At 43.8% G+C, this 18130-nt stretch overlaps 1 protein-coding gene across 3 annotated transcripts in view; it reads right to left on the bottom strand.

Annotated features, from left to right (window-relative positions):
• The window catches only part of unc5b (unc-5 netrin receptor B), a 314621-nt gene that overhangs the window by 81597 nt on the left and 214894 nt on the right, over positions 1 to 18130 (bottom strand). For 2 of the 3 annotated variants that reach the window (XM_059946443.1, XM_059946444.1), the window contains 2 exons: positions 12488 to 12709; positions 3218 to 3361 (listed from right to left, as the gene is read on the bottom strand). In XM_059946443.1, coding sequence (XP_059802426.1) covers positions 3218 to 3361; positions 12488 to 12709 — 366 coding nt within the window. Of the gene's footprint in view, positions 1 to 3217; positions 3362 to 12487; positions 12710 to 13030; positions 13140 to 18130 lie in introns of those variants that run through there. The other variant, XM_059946446.1, reaches the window with a different exon arrangement.

Genomic DNA, 18130 nt, shown 5'->3' with positions numbered 1-18130 from the left:
GGGTGATGTAACTACTTGTAAGAGCAATCCCTGACCAGCTTACCACTGTCAAAACTTCACACTGAAATTAAATTAATTGCATTTTCATAATCACTCCCTGGTATTCTGTTGCAAAGCTTAATTATTTACAGCTTCAAGCTTATTTGTGTTAGTCAGAGAATGGGGGAATGTCTGTATCTGGAAAGATAAAAGAGTCAGAAACATTGGAGCATATTCGGGTGGATAATAAAATACAGAGCGAGGCAAGGGAGGAGAATGCTGGAGTTCTGAGATTAGTTAGCCCCAGATGACCTGGAGGACAGCTAATGCCTCTTGTTCTTAAAGATCAGTAGGATAAGCCTGGAAACCACAGGCTAGGGAGTCTTACATCAGCAGCGGGGAAGTTGTGGAGAAGATTCTGAGGGACAGGATTTATGTACACTTTGAAAGGCAGGGACTGACTTGAAGGAGTCAGAAGAGTTTTGTTTTGGGGAATCAGGTCTTACAAATCTGAGTTTTTTTGTGAGGAGTCAACCAAGGAGATTGATCAACAGCAGGTGTTGTCAATATGGAGTTGAGTGAGGATTTTAACAAAATCCTACATGGTAGGCTGGTCCAGGAGGGTGAGGGACTGAGACATATTAGTGACCTGAATCACTGATGGAGTCACAGCTGGGTGACAGGAGGCAGAGGGCAATAGTGGATCCAAGTTTTTATGACTGAAAGCTTGTGGTACTGTAGGGATTGGTGCTGGGACCTTTGTTCTTTATGATGTAAATGTAATATACCATTTCTACAAATGTATGGTGGCCTGTAGCCTTGCCGGATGCATCACCACCTGACATGGAAGCTCCAATGCACTAGATCAAAGGAGGCTGCAAGGTTATAGACTCTATCACGGCCACGGCGCTTTTTTCCCCTTTCAGTGACTTAATGAGTCTTTTGAATGCTTTTTTCTCCAAGGGCAGGGGAAGCTCACCCAGGAAATGCTCTTTTCCCACTGGTGCCCTAGGAACACACTCCATGTTTTAGGAACAGATTCACATTATTTATTTTTGTAATTTAGAGTATTTCTTTTATTAATTGCACTGTAATGTTGCTGCAAAATTACAAATTTTGTGACATATGTTAGTGACAATATGCCTGATGCTGAATACTTCTAAGGTGGAGGTAGTCTGATTTGTGGCAATTAAGTTACTTTTGGGTAATTAGAAACGTAAAGTTGACGTTACAATCAGATCTCCCATGGTCTTTACTTAGGCTGAGTGGCCAGCTCCTGCTCCTAACATATATGTTTGCTCAATTTTATTTTAGGAAACCATCTTTCTAGAAATATTCCCATTTTCCCCCCATAAGACCAATGACTGAGAGCTGCTTGGATCTCAAGCTCCACAATCACAAGGCATGAACCTTGCACTCCTACCTGGACATCGGAAGAACAGCCAAGTACCACCATGTTCACTATGCAGCCCGTAGTATGAGAGATGTATCATGTCAAAGACATCTGGGCCAGTTCAACACCAGTTACATGGCAGCAAGTAACACCCAAGATAACAAAACAGGCAGACTGTGACTCCAGCTACTGTCAGGAAGGCAGACTGAGAGGACTTACCAATATACAGACTGGGTTGTCCAAGTCCCACTGTTGTTAAAATCATAACCCTCCCCATCTCCTGCCCGCCACCTTCACAACCCTTCTAAAAGTTCCTCAGAAGATGACTTACGCTGGGTTTACGGTTTTTCCTCAGGAACATTAGCAACTGATGTCATTCTCCCATGGATCGAGGAAGTGGCCACAGAACTATATAATTTCCTAACCCAAAGTTAATTGAGTACAGAATTCAGGGAAATACAGCAAGAAAAGGAAAACTCACTGCTTTTGGACGCCTGCTTTGTTAAAATTTGGTGTGTTTAATGATACCCTCTTGAGAACCAGTGTATTAACCCTTAAGAAAAGAAAGCTGTCAGAAGCAAGTACACAGCAAGTTCAATCACAGTCAGTGTGCAGAGAGCTCGCCTCAGCTCTGAAGGCAGTGAATATCTACCCATCTGCCTCAATGTCTTGCAGCCCTACTCATTCCTGCCCAAAGGACCATGTGCAGGTAAAATGTTAGGCAAGGCAATGTCAGGTATAGGATGAAGGAGTAAATGTGAGACCATCCAACTTTGGAAGGAATAATAGAAGAGCAGACTATTACTTAAATGGTGAAAGATTGCAGCATGCTGTTGTGCAGAGGGACTTGGGAGTGCTTGTTCATGAATTGCAAAAAGTTGGCTTGCAGGTACAACAGGTTATTAAGAAGGCAAACGGAATGTTGGCCTTCATTGCTAGAGGGATTGAATTCAAGAGCAGGGAGGTCATGCAGCAACTGTACAGGGTACTGGTGAGACCGCACCTGGAGTACTGTGTGCAGTTCTGGTCTCCATACTTGAGGAAGGATATACTGGCTTTGAGGCAGTGCAGAGGTGGTTCAGCAGGCTGATTCCAGGGATGAAGGGGTTAACCTATGAAGAGAGGTTGAGTCGCCTGGGACTATACTCTCTGGAGTTCAGAAGAATGAGAGGGGATCTTATAGAAACATACAACTTTTTGAAAGGGTTATATAAGATAGAAGTAGGAAAGTTGATTCCATTGGTAGGTGAGACTAGAACTAGGGGACATTGCCTCAAGATTCAGGGGAGAAGATTTAAGACGGAGATGAGGAGAACTGTTTTTCCCAGACAGTGGTGAATCTGTGGAATTCTCTGACCAGGGAAGCAGTTGAGGCTTCCTCACTAAATATATTTAAGAAACAGATCAGATAGGTTTTTACATTGTAAGGGAATTAAGGGTTATGGGGAAAAGTCAGGTAGATGGAGCTGAGTTTACGGACAGATCAGCCATGATCTTATTGAATGGTGGGGCAGGCTCGATGGGCTGAATGACCTACTCCTGCTCTGATTTCTTATGTTCTTATGTTCTACTGTTCCCTCTGTTACTGCAAAGTACCTGTGCCTCTACCTGGGGAGCAGTCAGCTTGAACATCTTCTGTGATCACATTCCCCTTTGTGAAAGCCAAAGAGGGCAGAAACTTTCACAGAAAGTAAAACCAAAATGACAATTAATGAATACTTTTTGAAAGAGTTTGTAGATTAAGTCTCAAGCTACCTAAGATAGGAACCAAAATGTAAATTAATGAAAACTTCTTGGAAGAGTTTGTGGATTAGATCTCAAGCCACGTAAGATAAGTCTACTCACAAGCAATGCGGACATAAGCTCTTCTGCTCTTGGTTGTGCCTGAGGCGCTCCAGGCAACACACTGGCACCAGAAGTCCTCCAGACCAAATAGTTCTTCCACTTGCTGACGGGACACCTCAATGTGAACCTCCCGAACCACCAAACCTGTGCAACAGAGTGGAACAGTTAGAAAAAGGCCTGGAAGTGGAGACATGCACTAAGTTGGGTGTTTGTGCACAGGCCACAGCCATGTCACTAGAATGTAGAACTGAGAAAGTGCCAACACTGTTAGAGGTACCATTCTTTACATCACCAATAATGAAAACAGGCAGAAAATGAGCTTACGCACACACATTCCTATTAATGCAGATTTCCTCATGCTAAGATGGGTGGTGTTTTAAGAACATCCAAACCATATCTTGTCAACCAATGGAGTATTGTATCAAAATGGAGATAAATCTTTTCAAGACTCAAAGTTCAATTGGTGGGTGATAAGGGAACACATGGGAATGAAACATGTATAACACTTTGAGCTTCCAGATAAGTAGCAAGCTGCCGCTTCTTTGTGTGTTATCTCAAATAATGCCAAATGTACAAGGTGTTTAATTCATGCTCTTGACTGAGCTATTAGGGATAATGACACCATCTATTACAAGGAAATAAGTATTGCAGTATCATCAGTAGAATATGACATAATACTTGACACAAATCCTATTCCCAGCAGCAAGAATTCTAGATAATCTCCAGAGACACAATTTAGGAGTTTGGAATGTAGAACTATATCATGCTAGGTTTCCTTTGCACTTGAAGTAGACAGCCTGGAATTGGATTTCTGTAGATGACATCCAAAGACTTCTTAAGTTAGAATATTAAATCTACCTAGAATCTACATATGACTACACCACATGGGCCAAGTGACCATCTTCTGTACTCCTTCATTCTTTGAAAAGGTGAACAATGATTGGAGTTGCCTCCCAGGTTAGACAATACAGGGGCACAACAAAACAGGAGGTGGAATAGGCCCTCTAGTTCATCAGGTTTCTCTCACAGCTGATCTATGCTGGCCTCAACTACAATTCCCCCATAGCCCTCAATATCCTGATCTTTCAAAAATCCACTCCACCTCCATCCTGCCCCAAATACTTCTAATTCTCCAACCTACACAACTATCAGAATTCTGGAGATACAGCTTCTTCTATCAAAAGAAATTTCTACACACCTCCTAGACAATGGGGCCAGAAACCTTGGAACCATTTCTGAATCATTGCTGAAATAGTTTTGCAGTTGCTTTTAGTATGGATAAGCTCAATACATCAAGTGACCTTCCTTGTCTTACATCACCCGCACTCTAGTTTCTCAGCAATTAGTACATGGTATACTGAGTAAGCAACACAAAGGAATGATATTAACAATTACAAGCTGACCCAGAGGTCCACAATAGACAGGAAAACAAATATGGATTAAACCTATTCACTCTTAACCTGAGGAATTCACTCTGCATCTAAAGTCCGCCAGTTGTCCTCTAACCCCAAGAATAAGTTCGCAGATAGAACCGAAGAAATTTACAGCACATGAGCCATTTGGCCCAGCTTAATCACATCTTCCAGTTCTGGATCTGTGGCCCTGCAGATTATTGCCCTTCAAGCACGCATCCAAGTGTGATCAAGTCTGAGTCCACCATCATTTCCGATAATTAGTTCCAGACACTCATCATTTCTTTTTCCTCATAGTTCTTCTACAAATTACTTTAAAATTATAAATGACCATTCATAAGCCAGTCACCTTGAAATTGTTGTTTTGGGTCATTCATTGTGTTGCTTATTTCAATCTACCATAAGACACAGAAGCAGAATTAAGCTATTGGGCCTATTGAGTCCACTCATTCGATCTTGGCTGATTTATGTTCCCTCTCAATCCTATTCTCCTGCCTTCTCCGCCTAACCTTTGATACCCTGAACAATCAAGAACTTATCAACATTCACTTTAAATATCCTTTCTTCTTAGTGTACATTGTTTGTCTTTGAACTGAAGGGAAAGGACAGAAGTAACCATAAAGATTCAAAATACATTAAAGAATGTATAAATTATAAAACCATGAGATAAGTTTGATTACAGGCAGCCACAGAACAAGAAACCTAAAAGAACTCAATTTAAATAAAAAAGACCAATTCCCCATCCCTTTCTGCACACAGAGAAAGAGAAAAAAACACAAATCATGCAAACAATCAAAGTGAGCAACAACAGCTTAATATACCCACAACTACACAAAAATACAACTGCAGATGCTGTGGATCAAAGAATACGTACACAACGCTGGAAGAACTCAACAGGTCAGGCAGCATCCATGAGAAAAGAGTAGCAACCCTCTCGGCCGGAAACGTTAGCTACTCTTTTCTCACGGATGCTGCCTGACCTGCTGAGTTCTTCCAGCGTTGTGTACGTATTCTCTCATACCCACAACTATCTGTGGCAATGAATTCTACAGATCCAACACCCTCTGGTTGATGAAATTCCTCCTCATCTCTGTTGTATAGGGACATCCTTGAGGTTGTGCCCTTTGGTCTTTGGTTCTTCCACTATAAGAAACATGCACTCAATGTCCACTCTATCTAGGCTTTTTAATAGTAAGCTTCAATGAGATCGCCCCCTCACTCTTCTAAACTCTAGTGAGTTCCCAAATAATTTCAAACATAGACTGCAAAACCAGGACTTCCCTGCTAAGAGAAACTGCAGAGCAACATCAAAACCATGCAGAGGTCTGGAAGTTACAATCAGTTTTTAGTAAAATCTTAAGAACACAGGAAAATAGTAGGCGTGGACCACTCAGATGTCAAACCTGCCTGTTCATGGGTGATCTGCCCTGATTTTTCTTTCTGTGCTAGTTCGCCACAGCCCTCAATAATGTCATCTACCTCCTCTTTAAACTACCACTCTCCACCCTCGTGATCTAGCTTTAACATCGCTCTGGGGCAGAGAAGTTACCATGAAGAGTTTTAAAATAATTGTCCACTAATCCTTTAACTGTGGCCCTTTGTTCAAGGTTCTCTCACTGGTGGAAACATCTTGAGATCGACCTTGTCAGTCCCCTTCAAGATTCTGAGAAATGCTGGAGGAACTCAGTGGGCCAGGCAGTGCCTGTGGAGTCTCTTGTCTTTTCCCTCTGGGTGGTGAGTTTTTTCGTTTAATGAAATCACCACCCACCACTCCCTTCTTCTAAACTCCAAAGAATATAGAACTAATTTCTTTAACCTTATAGACAAGTAATAACTGACACAACACAAATAAATGGGAAGGGCAAAAATTGTCCACAGTTATTTTCCTCCCACTAAATGTGTTTTGAAAAATTCATACATGGTAAGTAACATTATTGTAAGGTAAGTTAACTAGTGGGGGATGTGGGGCAGGCTGGTGAGGGACTAGTAAAGTGCATCAGTTCTCTGGTGTACAGTTTCAATGGAAAATGCCAGAAATATCAAATAACTGGCTCTTTATTTACTCAATGCAATGACCCAGAAACATTTCCCAAAGCTAACTGTCTCTAATGTATTTTAGATTTACTCTAATGTATCCGGTCTCTATCGTTCAGCACCAGCATAAATAACTAGCTTTGGTTCTGCAAGTGAAGCCCTTCCCTCAAGCATATGAACATTCAATTAAGTTTCAGAAATTGCCTTACTGTACAAACATTCAGCAAAAGCCTCCCAAACTCTCCTTGTATTTAATGAGTTTGTTAGAACAGCAGTGAGCCGCAATCTATTGTATGTGTGTCTGCTGCTGCTTTATGCTTCCAGTCCTGGAATTATCCTCTTTCTCCTCAAAGACTCAACTTGAAGCCCATCTATCAGACCAACCATTTCTCCTCTTCGGCTGGGAGCCAGATTTTCTCTCGACTATGCACCTGTGAATCAACTTGGGATATTTTACCATACTATAGAGCATTATATAAAATGCAGAACACGTGTGTGTGAGTGTGTGTTTGTTAGCTGCAGGGTGTGGAAGGGTGCAGGGGAGAGCAGGAGGGAGGGAGGGAGGGAGGAATGGAGAGGGGAAAGAGGGAGAGGGGGAGAGGGAAAGTGGGAGAGGGAAATAGGGGAGAGGAGAGGAGGAGAGCAGGAGGGAGAGAGAGAAAGAGAGGGAGAGAAAAAGGGAGGGAGGGAGGGAGAGGGGGAGAGAAGGAGAGAGGAAGTGGCAGAGAGAGGGATAGAGAGGGAGGGGGAGAGCAGGAGGGAGAGAGAGAAAGAGAGGGAGAGAGAGGAAGTGGCGGAGAGAGGGATAGAGAGGGAGGGGGAGAGGGAAAGCGAGGGAGAGAAGAAGGGAGGGAGGGAGAGGGGGAGACAGAGAGAGAGAGAGAAATAGAGAGAGAGAGAGAGAGAGAGAGAGAGAGAGAGAGAGAGAGAAGAATGGGGCATGTCTTGCTGACTTTTCCATCCTTTCACCTTTCCCTCCCACTTGGCTTCACCTATCACCTTCTACCTCATCCTCCTTATCCTCTCTCCCACCCCAACTTTTTATTCTGGTGTCTTTCTCCTGCCTTTCCAGTCCTGATGAAGGGCCTCAGCCTGAAACATCGACTGTTCCATTCAATTCCATAGATGCTGCCTGACCTGCTGAGTTCTATGGTGTGTGTGTGTTGCTCTGGATTTCCAGCATCTGTGGCATCTTGCGTTTCTGTTGAGCTGTTGCTTTGTATTTTGTTGGGTTCTGTAGAGCGTTGTGGCCATGCATTGTTGGTGCCAGATCGTGTGGCGATACCTGCGGCCAGTCCCCAGCACATCCCTGGATGCGTTGGTTGTTAATGCAAATGGCACCTTTCACTGTATGTTTCTATGTACATATTTTAAATAAATCTAAATCTCATAAAATCTGATCTGTGTCTCAGTAGGTTGCACTCTTGCTCGGATTAGGAAGATCAGGGTTCCAGACCTGTCTGGCACCTAAGTGCAAAGATCTATGCATACCACGGGGATGCCACACTGTCAATAATGCTATCTTTCTGAGTGAGACGCTTAATCAAGGACTTATCAAGAAGAGAAGTTATTACCCAGTACCTACTCTAAAAAGTTAGGAGGAATATCTTTCCTTGTTCCCTGATTAGTACTCATCACTTGGCCAAAATCATTCAGCTATCTTATTGGTTGCTATCATTTTGCTTTCTGTGGGAGCTTGCTGTGTACTAAATGGGCGCTGTGTTCAGTTCACCATTGCTGGTACACTACTTGCATGCTGACTATCATCTGCACTAAACCCATTTACCAGCAGCTATCTATGCGATGACATAGTGTTCCCTCCTTTATATGGTGACTTCATTCAAAAGAAACTCAGTGCCAGCGAAGAGCTCTGGCACTTCATGATATAAATGCAAATCAAGGGCATTCTTTAAAATGGAATTAACCAGAAATGTGAGGAAATGGTATTGACAGCATTACAAAGGGCTAGCACAGATTTGACGGGTGAACGGCCTCTTTTGCACACATTTTATGATGTTGAAATATAGAAAAGCCGCTAGGAAAGGGGGAAGGGACCCTGGAGTCAGCAGCTCAAAATGAAAAGCCAGTTAGCTGAAGTTGGAACGCGATGGGTTCGATAAACCCCTGCGTTTTAGTTTCTGCGATCATACCCCTGCTGTTAAACACGGGAGGTGATTTTCAGTATCTGTTTTGATTGAAAAGCAGAAAGTTAATTAGCAAAGAGGAGTTAAGTACTACATGTAAAGACAGTACATTTTTCTGTCTTGTTAAGCAAACAGGAAGCAGAGATTAAATGAAAACATATGTACAGAATATATCGTTAAAAAAACATTGGGTCTCAGCAGAAAAATGCTACCAGCGCCATTCAAGAACAGACATTATGGAGACAGCATTCTGAATGCATAATTACAGGTCTGTTCAAAGGCTGCAAGTAACATAAACAGACATCAGCATCTAGCTTCAGTCTCCTGTCCAAGCTCCGCACACCAGGTCTGTCCCGTCTGCAAACGAGGATGTGTAAAATTAAATGTGGTTTGTGCGGAATTTTCACTGTGATGCCTCAGAGCTAGGGACTGTAATACCAGCCTGTGTTCCCTCTGCTCCCTGTAGACAGCAGGAGTCCATTCCGCCCCATCTGTGGTGGAACGGAGGGTGCTGAGGTGGGGAAGCTAACTGCCACACAGTTTACTTTGGCTGAGTTCCCAGTTAAATTGTTACTGGAAGGTGCCGGTTAATATTCCTATCTGCCCTTGTGGTTGGGGGTGGGAGCTGACTAACTGAGCAGAACATACAGGCATTGTACAGCTCCTGGAACACCAAGGACAAAATGGTTGGTCTATTGATTTCAGTCCAGCCAAGTTGTCAACAACGCAATTTTACTACTTCTGAGTGGCAAAACAAATTGTCCAGTCTGCATGTGGATGACTTCTTTCATTTATTTGTTGATGATTTGTGGATACTGCAGCTATTTATTGTCTCTGAGCAGAGAAGGTTCCCGCCCTAACCATACGAGATTCTGCAGACACTAGAAATCTCGAGCAACACGCACAAAATGCCGGGGGGACTTTGCAGGTCGGGCAGCAACTGTGGAGGGGAATAAACAGCTGACATTTCAAGCCAGGATCCCCCTCCCCACTTCCGTGTTGCCCCGCAGAGCTGCGACACTCGGCCTTTCTTAGTCCTTGCTGGTACACATCCCGCTGCTCATTTAAAGGACTCCTACTCGGGTTTCAGGCTGGGATGCCGGGAAATCAATACCCTATAGCTATGCATCTATGTGGGGCGGCTGCCTGTGAGCAGTGGTGTTGAGCTGGACGAAGCAATATCCAAAACAAGAACGTCCATTGAGGGGGTAAAGCTCAGAAGAGACGTGCGGGCTTGGTGTTTTTTTTACACAGAGTGGTGGTTGCCTGGAATGTGCTGCCGGGGTGGTGGTGGAGGCAGATACGATAGAAGTGTTTAAGAGACACTTAGGCACACGAATATTCAGGGAATGAAGGAATATGGGTATGTGCATTAGGTGCCATTAGTTTAATTCGTCTGGCACAACATCACGAGCCAAAGAGCCTGCCCCTGAGCTGTACCGCTCTATGTTCTAAACTGATCTTCTGTCTGAGCTCCTGCGTATAATCTCACCTAAAACCCTGAACTAGGTTTCAATAGGTACCTTTAATGTCAGAGAAATGTATACAATATACATCCTGAAATTCTTTAGCGGCATGGAGTCAAACAGAATTGGCCTAAGGAATGAAGATGTGGGCTAGGTCAAAGTGACAGCTAGCACTGAGGCCAATAATCCCAAAACACGGGGAAAAGCATGTATAAGTTTGCTGCTAGCAAACACTGACACTCTCTCTATAATGTGGTTGGGACCATGACATACACGTTGTGGACCGTTGCAGGGGAATAAGAGCACGTGGTCTGTGCGTTGGTGGACTACCCACATGATCCGTTGGATATGGCAGGTGTTGCTATCTCCCCACTCCCTGTGTTCAGCTACTCAGCTCTCAGTAGTCCAGAGATTTCTATTCAGTAACAAGCTCGATGGTGGTGGCTGGTCTCTGAGCTTAGTACTATTGAGAAATCAAGCAAACAATAAGCAGGGGAGACAGCAGCTTCCATCACCTCCAAGAGAATTTAAATTTATTTAAATCTAACATCCATCCCACAATGTGAAGGAACAAAAATCTTTGTGTTTTGACTCCGTTGCAATGTACAGACATGTGAATTTCTGCCAGACGGACACAGCTGAAACAGTTTATGGTCGGGGTGACTGGTGTCCCCCATGATCTTCCAGGCCTTCTTTCTGCACCTGCTGCTATAAATGTCCTCAGTGGAGGGAGGATCACATCCACAGATGCGGTGGGCTGTCCGTACCACTCTCTGCAGTGCCCAGCGATCAAGGCAGGTGCAGTTCCCGTACCAGGCGCTGATACAGCCAGTCAAGATGCTCTCAATGGTGCCCCTGCAGAAGGTCTTGAGGATTTGGGGGCCCATGCCGAACTTCTTCAGTCGCTTGAGGTGGAAGAGATGCTGTTGTGCTTTTTTTTTGCCACTAAGCCAGTGTGCACAGTCCAGGTGAGATCAACGGTGATGTGTATACTGAGGAACTTGAAGCTACTCACCCTCTCAAATGCAGACCCAATGATGTTCATCAGGGCGAGCCTGTCTCCGTTCCTCCTGTAATCCACAATCTGTTCTTTTGTTTTTTGGACATTGAGAGAGAGGTGTTATCTTGGCACCACTGTGTCAGGATGTCAACTTCTCCTGTGTGGGCTGTCTCATCACTGCTAGAAATAAGGCCAATCAGTCGTGTCATCTGCAAATTTGATCAGCAGATTGGAGTTGTGTGTGGCAGTCAGTTGTTGGTATAAAGGGAGTAGAGAAGGGTACTCAGGCACTGGTGAAAATAACTGGAGGATCCTGGTGGCCAAGGCAAAGACTCACATCTCAGTATTGAGTGACTTCATCAACCTGCCCAATGCCTGCAGGTACCCAGAGGCAGCCTCTCCACACAGGTCCTAGAACATAGAACACAGCAGCACAGTACAGAACCATTGGCCAACGACGTTGTGCCGACCTTTTCAACTTACTCTAAGATCAATCTACTCCTTTTCTCTTCCATTTTCTATCATCCATGTGCTTTTGAGTTTTTGAAATGTCCCGAATGTATCTGCCTAAGGCAATGAGTTCCACACACTGTTTGTGTAAAAAATCAAACCTCTGACACACCTCCATCAAGTCACCTCTCATTCTCCTTCGCTCCAAAGAGAAAAGCCCATGGAAGATAGAAAAATTGATGGGAGGTGTACAAGATGTTGAGAGGCACAGATAGAGTGGACAGTCAGCACCTTTTTCCAGGGTGGCAATGGTTAATATGGGAAGGCCTCATTTTAAGGTGACTGAAGGAAAGTATAGAGGAGATGTCAAACATACGTTCTTTACTCAGAGTGTGGTAGGTGCATGGAACGCACTACCAGGGATGATGCAAAAGGAACACTTAAGAGACTCTTGGAAGGCCTCATGGATGAAAGAAAAATGGAGGGCTATATGGGAGGGAAGAATTGTATTGATCTTGGAGCAGGTTAAAAGGTTGGTGCAACATTGTGGGCTGAAGTTCCTGTACTGTGCTGCGGTGTTCTATGTTCTGTATCTGAAGTAACCCTCAAAGTGCTTCATAGCAAATAAAGTGCTGTATCCTCCCTCAGTTATTGCACCCTGAATGTCATGTTCTGGTCACATAAATGGGACTGGAACCCCTGATGTTTCTCACAGAGAAAGGAGTAAATAGTGTTCAGGAGCTGTCAGTAGATTCAAAGCTTACCTGTGACCTCATCCATGTTCTCCTCAGTCATGTGATCCTTCTGATGCACCCAGTCGCCGTTGCATTTGAAGTAGATCTGTGTCGCTGGGGTGGCTGTGCACGTCATCATCACCGGCTTGTTCTTCACGATGTAGGCATCATCGGGCTCCACCAGAAATCTTGGCAGAGGCTCAGCGGCTGATGACGGAAAAGAATCAGGAAGCACATCGCCATAGTCAGTCCCTGCGGGTTACAAGGAGAGGGTCTGAGATTACCAAAGAGTACTTTAGTGTGGTCTAACTGAGCAGCATTTAATATACATTACAGATGATTAGTCACAAGGGCCATCCATTATCCTGAGATAATGGTACAAGTTACAGAGAGTTCCAGCACTTAATCAATCAAGCCTGGTGTCATAACAAGTATGCAGCACATTTTCTCCAGCCTAATGTGTTTACAATGTCTTTCATTTTGGATCATAAGAAAATGTTTAGTTTACCTCTATGCCTACTATGACCAAATGTCTTTTTACACTCTTAATATTTACAGTCAGTCATTCCTCACCTCAGCTGATGCAGATTTGTGGCCGTGTTCGAGATGGATTCTTTCTGCACCTTGGAGGCTACTAACTGAATAAAATTAACCATCCGGAGAGCTGTCGCATCAGCCTTCTACCCATTCCTCTCAGCTGGGTGTCGAATTTCCTCTCTGCCCCTCCTTCTCCCCTGAAAGACTTTTACCATTTCATTACCAGCACCACTTTGAGTTAGAGCACACCTGTCAAATGAATCAATCTTGCCCGTCAACCGCACTTTTTGTCTACCAAATAAAATAAGGTCTCCCATAATTTTTCCTGAGTACCAGAGAGAGCTGCTGCATCAGCAGTAAGTGCAGATAAACTGCAGATTCCTCTTTGTGGTTGCCTTTCTCATTGCCCAAATAAGCTGCCTGTTCTTTCCTCTCAGCAGTATTTCTAACGTGCCGCCTACCTATATTTAGAGTAGTTTCCTTCCACAGGGCTGAATGGCCTCTTTCCGAACCAGAAGCACCTAATGCTAGGTTAAGGTGGTTGCTCATAGTCTTTTCCCAGTGCAGGGAAGTCTCACACTGGATGGCATAGATTTCAGACGAGAGGAGAAAGATCTAAAAAGAACCTGAAGGGCAGCTTTTCCACGCAGGGGTGGTGGACATATGGAATGAATCTCCAAAGGTAGTAGTAGAAGTGGGTTCAATTGCAATGATTAAAAGACAGTCTGGACGGGTTCACAGAGGGGAAAGGTTTAGAGCAGGGCTTCCCAACCTGGCGTAGACAGGCCTCTTGCTTAATGGTATTGGTCCATGACATAAAAAAGTCTGGGAACCCTAGTTTAGAAGGATATGGGCCAAACGATACGGGACTGAGGGGGCCTCTGTTATCTTGCTGTACAATGTGGCTCCATGACCCCTGCTTCACTGAGTGAGTACGTCCCATTAGCAACACAAGAGAACAGCCAGCCAGCCAGCCAATGTAGAGAACACCGCTTCCTTACGCAATCCCACCAGTACTGCTCTGTCGCTCATTTAACTCGCAGCTAGTAACCACATTATTGCCCTGCCTTTTCTGCATGTGGCTTGCTACCCTTGGTGAGTTGTGCAAAGAGCATGCAGAATAGTGTGCTGGTGGAAGAGGGAGTAAATGTTTACAGTCCGGGCATCAATGAGGGTGCTGCTTCGAAAGGCATTGAACTTTCATCCAGGCATTTAGATAGTATACCTTTACACTGGTAAACCTTTGACTTCCTGTTCATCTCAGTCCAACATACATCTCCAACTTTCATACTCACCACCCTCCACCTTGCTCCATCTGCTTTCCATTTTTTCCTCTTTATCTGCCAGCATCTACCACTCACCCGCAACAGTCCCCAACTCCGTCCTTGCTTGCCTCTATGTGGCACAATGTGCCAGTCACCTTTCACCCCTTTTCATTCCACCAATCACCTCAGACTTCCGTCTCACCAATTCCCTCCCCTTTGTATCGGCCATCTTGCCGCTCCACTCTCAGCCCTGAAGCAGGGTTTCAACCTGTCAACAGTTCCTTCCCTCCCACAGATGCCGTACGACCTGCTGAGTTCCTCTGAAAGATTGTTTGCTGTTCCATTACACTCCTGGCGGTGCGTCTTGTAGATGTGAAGAAAGTTTTGAAGAGTTAGAAGAGTCATGGTGTAGGATTACAGCCTTTGAACTGTCCAGTATTTATGTGACTGAGTCAGTTACAGTTATGATCACAGATCCCCAGAGTCAACTATAGTACTTAAAAGTTGTTCAGACAGGTCAGGTAAAACTACCACACACAAGGATGGGTTATAGTCTATTGACTAGAGCTTAGAAGGGTGAAAAGTAATTTGATTGAATCATATAAAATTCTGAGGGACCTTGAGAGAGTGGATAGAAACATAAAAAGCCCTACAGCACAATAGAGGACCTTTGGCCCACAAAGCTGTGCCGAACATGTCCTTACCTTAGAAATTTACCTGGAGTTATCTATAGCCCTCTATTTTTCTAAGCTCCATGTATCTATCCAGGAGACTCTTAAAAAATCCTATCGTATCCGCCTCCACCACCGTCGCCGGCAGCCCATTCCACGCACTCACCACTCTCTGAGTGAAAAACTTACCCCTGTCATCTCCTCTGTACCCACTTTCACGCACCTTAAAACTGTGCCCCCTTGTGCTAGCCATTTCAGCCCTGGGAGACTAGGTTGCAACAAAAATGTGTAGGAGAATGGGATTACTCTGAGAGCTAATCCCCCGGTTCTACTAATCACCTACACATGAGGGGCAAGTTAGAATAGTCAACCAGTGGGCCCTTGGAAAGTGGGAGAAAAATGGAGCATCTTGAGAGAAACCTTGCCATTAAGAGGAGAATGAGGAGATACCACGCATAGTCAGGATTAAACCTGGACTGCTGGCACTGAGGAGCAGCAGCTCCATTAACTGCAGCACTGTGAGCTTACTATTCCTGAGCTGTATATTTATTTGTCAATTGGTTTTCTGTGCAGCTGTTATTATGGAATAAGATGATCATTTAATGGAGCATAAAAAAGTTCTTGATATAGTTGCCTTAAGTATTGTTCAATACGTGCACCAATAATCACTGATCCGCATTACGAATGTATTTGCCTGCTATCGTTCTGTGTTTCACGATGAATAGGTGGATAATGAGCTGAGCATTTTCTTGTTATTATAATGCTACAGTGGCAAGGCAGCAGGGAATTGGAAGTAGGTCATGGATTATATTAACAATGCAATATTTATTAATGGACTGTGTTGAGAATGGGAGCAGAGTGTGCATGCAATCTCCTGCTCGCTTTCTGACAGATCTGCTGTGAATAGGAGTTGCTTTCTTCATGAAGCCTTCCCACCACTGTATGTCCACTGCTATTTAGGAATGCGATAATCCATTTGTAAATGATGACTGAGGGAAAAATGCTTGCCAGCAGACCAGGGAACCTGAATGAGTAGAGTGACTACGGTTTAACGTTCTATCCAGACAGCAGGCGATGCATCTAGTCTGGATTTCTGCACCCAAGATGCAGAAGCAGGATTTGAACCGCCAACCACTGTAGCTTCAGAGAAGGAGTGCTATTCAATGAGCCATGGCTGAAGGACAGCACAGAGGCTTCCAAACTCCATTCTGAGTAGCATTTTATTACCTATCTTGCTGGACTATGCTTGTGCATATCTCGCCAGTGTTGGTCCAACAAGGGAAAGAAAAGCTCATATACCAGATGCCTTGGATATTGGTTAAAAAAATGCTGTTCTTTCCAACTGCTTGAAAAACTTGGCTTCCTACCAAGGTGAACTCAGATAAACAAAGTGGTCGTGTATGTTTATGGAGAAAAAAACACACATATGGAAACCCAGGATCATTTTCCATAGAGTCAGAGCTGAACAAAAATGGACCCCTTGGCTATGAACAACAATAAAAACATACTTTGACTACCATGTTCTATCTTCTAATATTTAGTGGGTGCTTCATTAAATTGAGAGGTTTTGCCTATACAGCACAAGGTGAACTGGTCTAAGAGTGCTTCGGTTGACTGTGATGGCTATTTTGGTCCAGCAGAGTTCCCTAAGAACTTTACAAAGTAGACCGAGGTCTTAACAATACAGCTTGTTCTGAATGTGTCCATCTTTTGGAGGAGGTATGGACTGTGATTGTATGCTTTCCCTGAGAAGATCCCATGGAATTATTCTGAAAATAGCAGAGGATTTACCTGGTGTCCTGGCCTACTCACTTCACAAAAACAGATTATCTGGATTAATTTCAAATTATAGTTTCTGGGATCTTATTTGCATAAAATAGTCATAAGACCGTAAGATATAGGAGCAGAATTAGACCATTTGGCCCATTGAGTCTGCTCTCAATTACAAATTATCTATTTTCCCTCTCATCCCCATTCTCCCACCTTTTCACAGTGACCTTTAACAATCTTACTAATCAATACCTTATCAATCCCCATTTTAAATATACCCAATCGGTGGCAATGATTTCCACAAATTTACCATCCTCTGGCTAAAGACATTCCTACTTATCTATGTTCCAAAGGGATGGCCTTCTATTCTGAAGATGTGCCCTTTAGATCTAGATTCTTCCACTACTGGAAGCACCCACTCCATGTCAACTGTACCTGGGCATTTCAATATTCAGCAGGTATCAATAAGATTCCCCCTCATTCTTCTAACCTCCAGTGAATATAGATGCCCATAGCCATCAAATGGTCTTCATACATTAACCCTTTCATTCATTTCCAGGATCGTTCTTGTAAAGCTCCTCCGGACCCACTCCAATGCCAGCACATCCATTCATAGATGTGGGGCACCAAACTGCTCATATTTCTATATTATAAAGAGTCTACCATTTTAAGCAGAATCCATATGTTGGCTGTAAAACAGTGTGATGTTCAGGGATAAGAAGGGCCCTTTGGAAAGACAGGTCCTGGCTCAAATTTTTATCGGCTTTGGATGTATTTTTTCTTATACACTGTTAGACACTTCACTGAACAGTGATTAGACTTCTGTGTCTGGGCTTTTGACTTACTGGCATGTGTTTATTTTTCAACTACTGTGACTAGGCAAGGACATCTCCTTCGTGTTTTTACCCTATGACAGCAACCATTAAAAGACAACTTCAAAAACTTGGACTTCAAAGGAGTTGACACGCGGGGGAGATTATGATGCGCAAACGCTTCTTTTTAGGCTCAATTTCCACAAGTGGTCGAGAATAAATCTCTACCCTAATATCTGTAATTAGGTCTGGCACCTTGACCCTGACCTTCTGGAGTTAGGATTATGGGCTCCCATTGGCAAGGAGGATGAAGGAGGAATGATTTGTCCAACTACACATTAAAATGCCAGGCAACTGCTTAATGGAGACAGCCATTGCTCAGCTTCTGCTTGGCACATGCAGAGATTGCAGCTTAAACCTCGACTCATTCTCAGAAACAACTACCCATCCAGGAAAGTGGCAGGACAACCTGAAAGTGTAAGAAATGGAGTGTTTATTATATGGTGAGAGGCTTCATTAATAAATGTCCATAACGTTTCCAAATCATAAATCATGACTGGTAAATCACCGGGGCATCCCCAGAATTATGAAATGCAAGAGGCAGTGTAAAGCAGACTG

This window comes from Hypanus sabinus, chromosome 21 (assembly GCF_030144855.1).
Source record: "Hypanus sabinus isolate sHypSab1 chromosome 21, sHypSab1.hap1, whole genome shotgun sequence".
In the NCBI taxonomy this organism is placed as follows: Eukaryota; Metazoa; Chordata; class Chondrichthyes; order Myliobatiformes; family Dasyatidae; genus Hypanus; species Hypanus sabinus.
The sequence above is the reverse complement of the archived record's forward strand: the minus strand, read 5'-3'. Positions and strand labels throughout refer to the sequence as shown.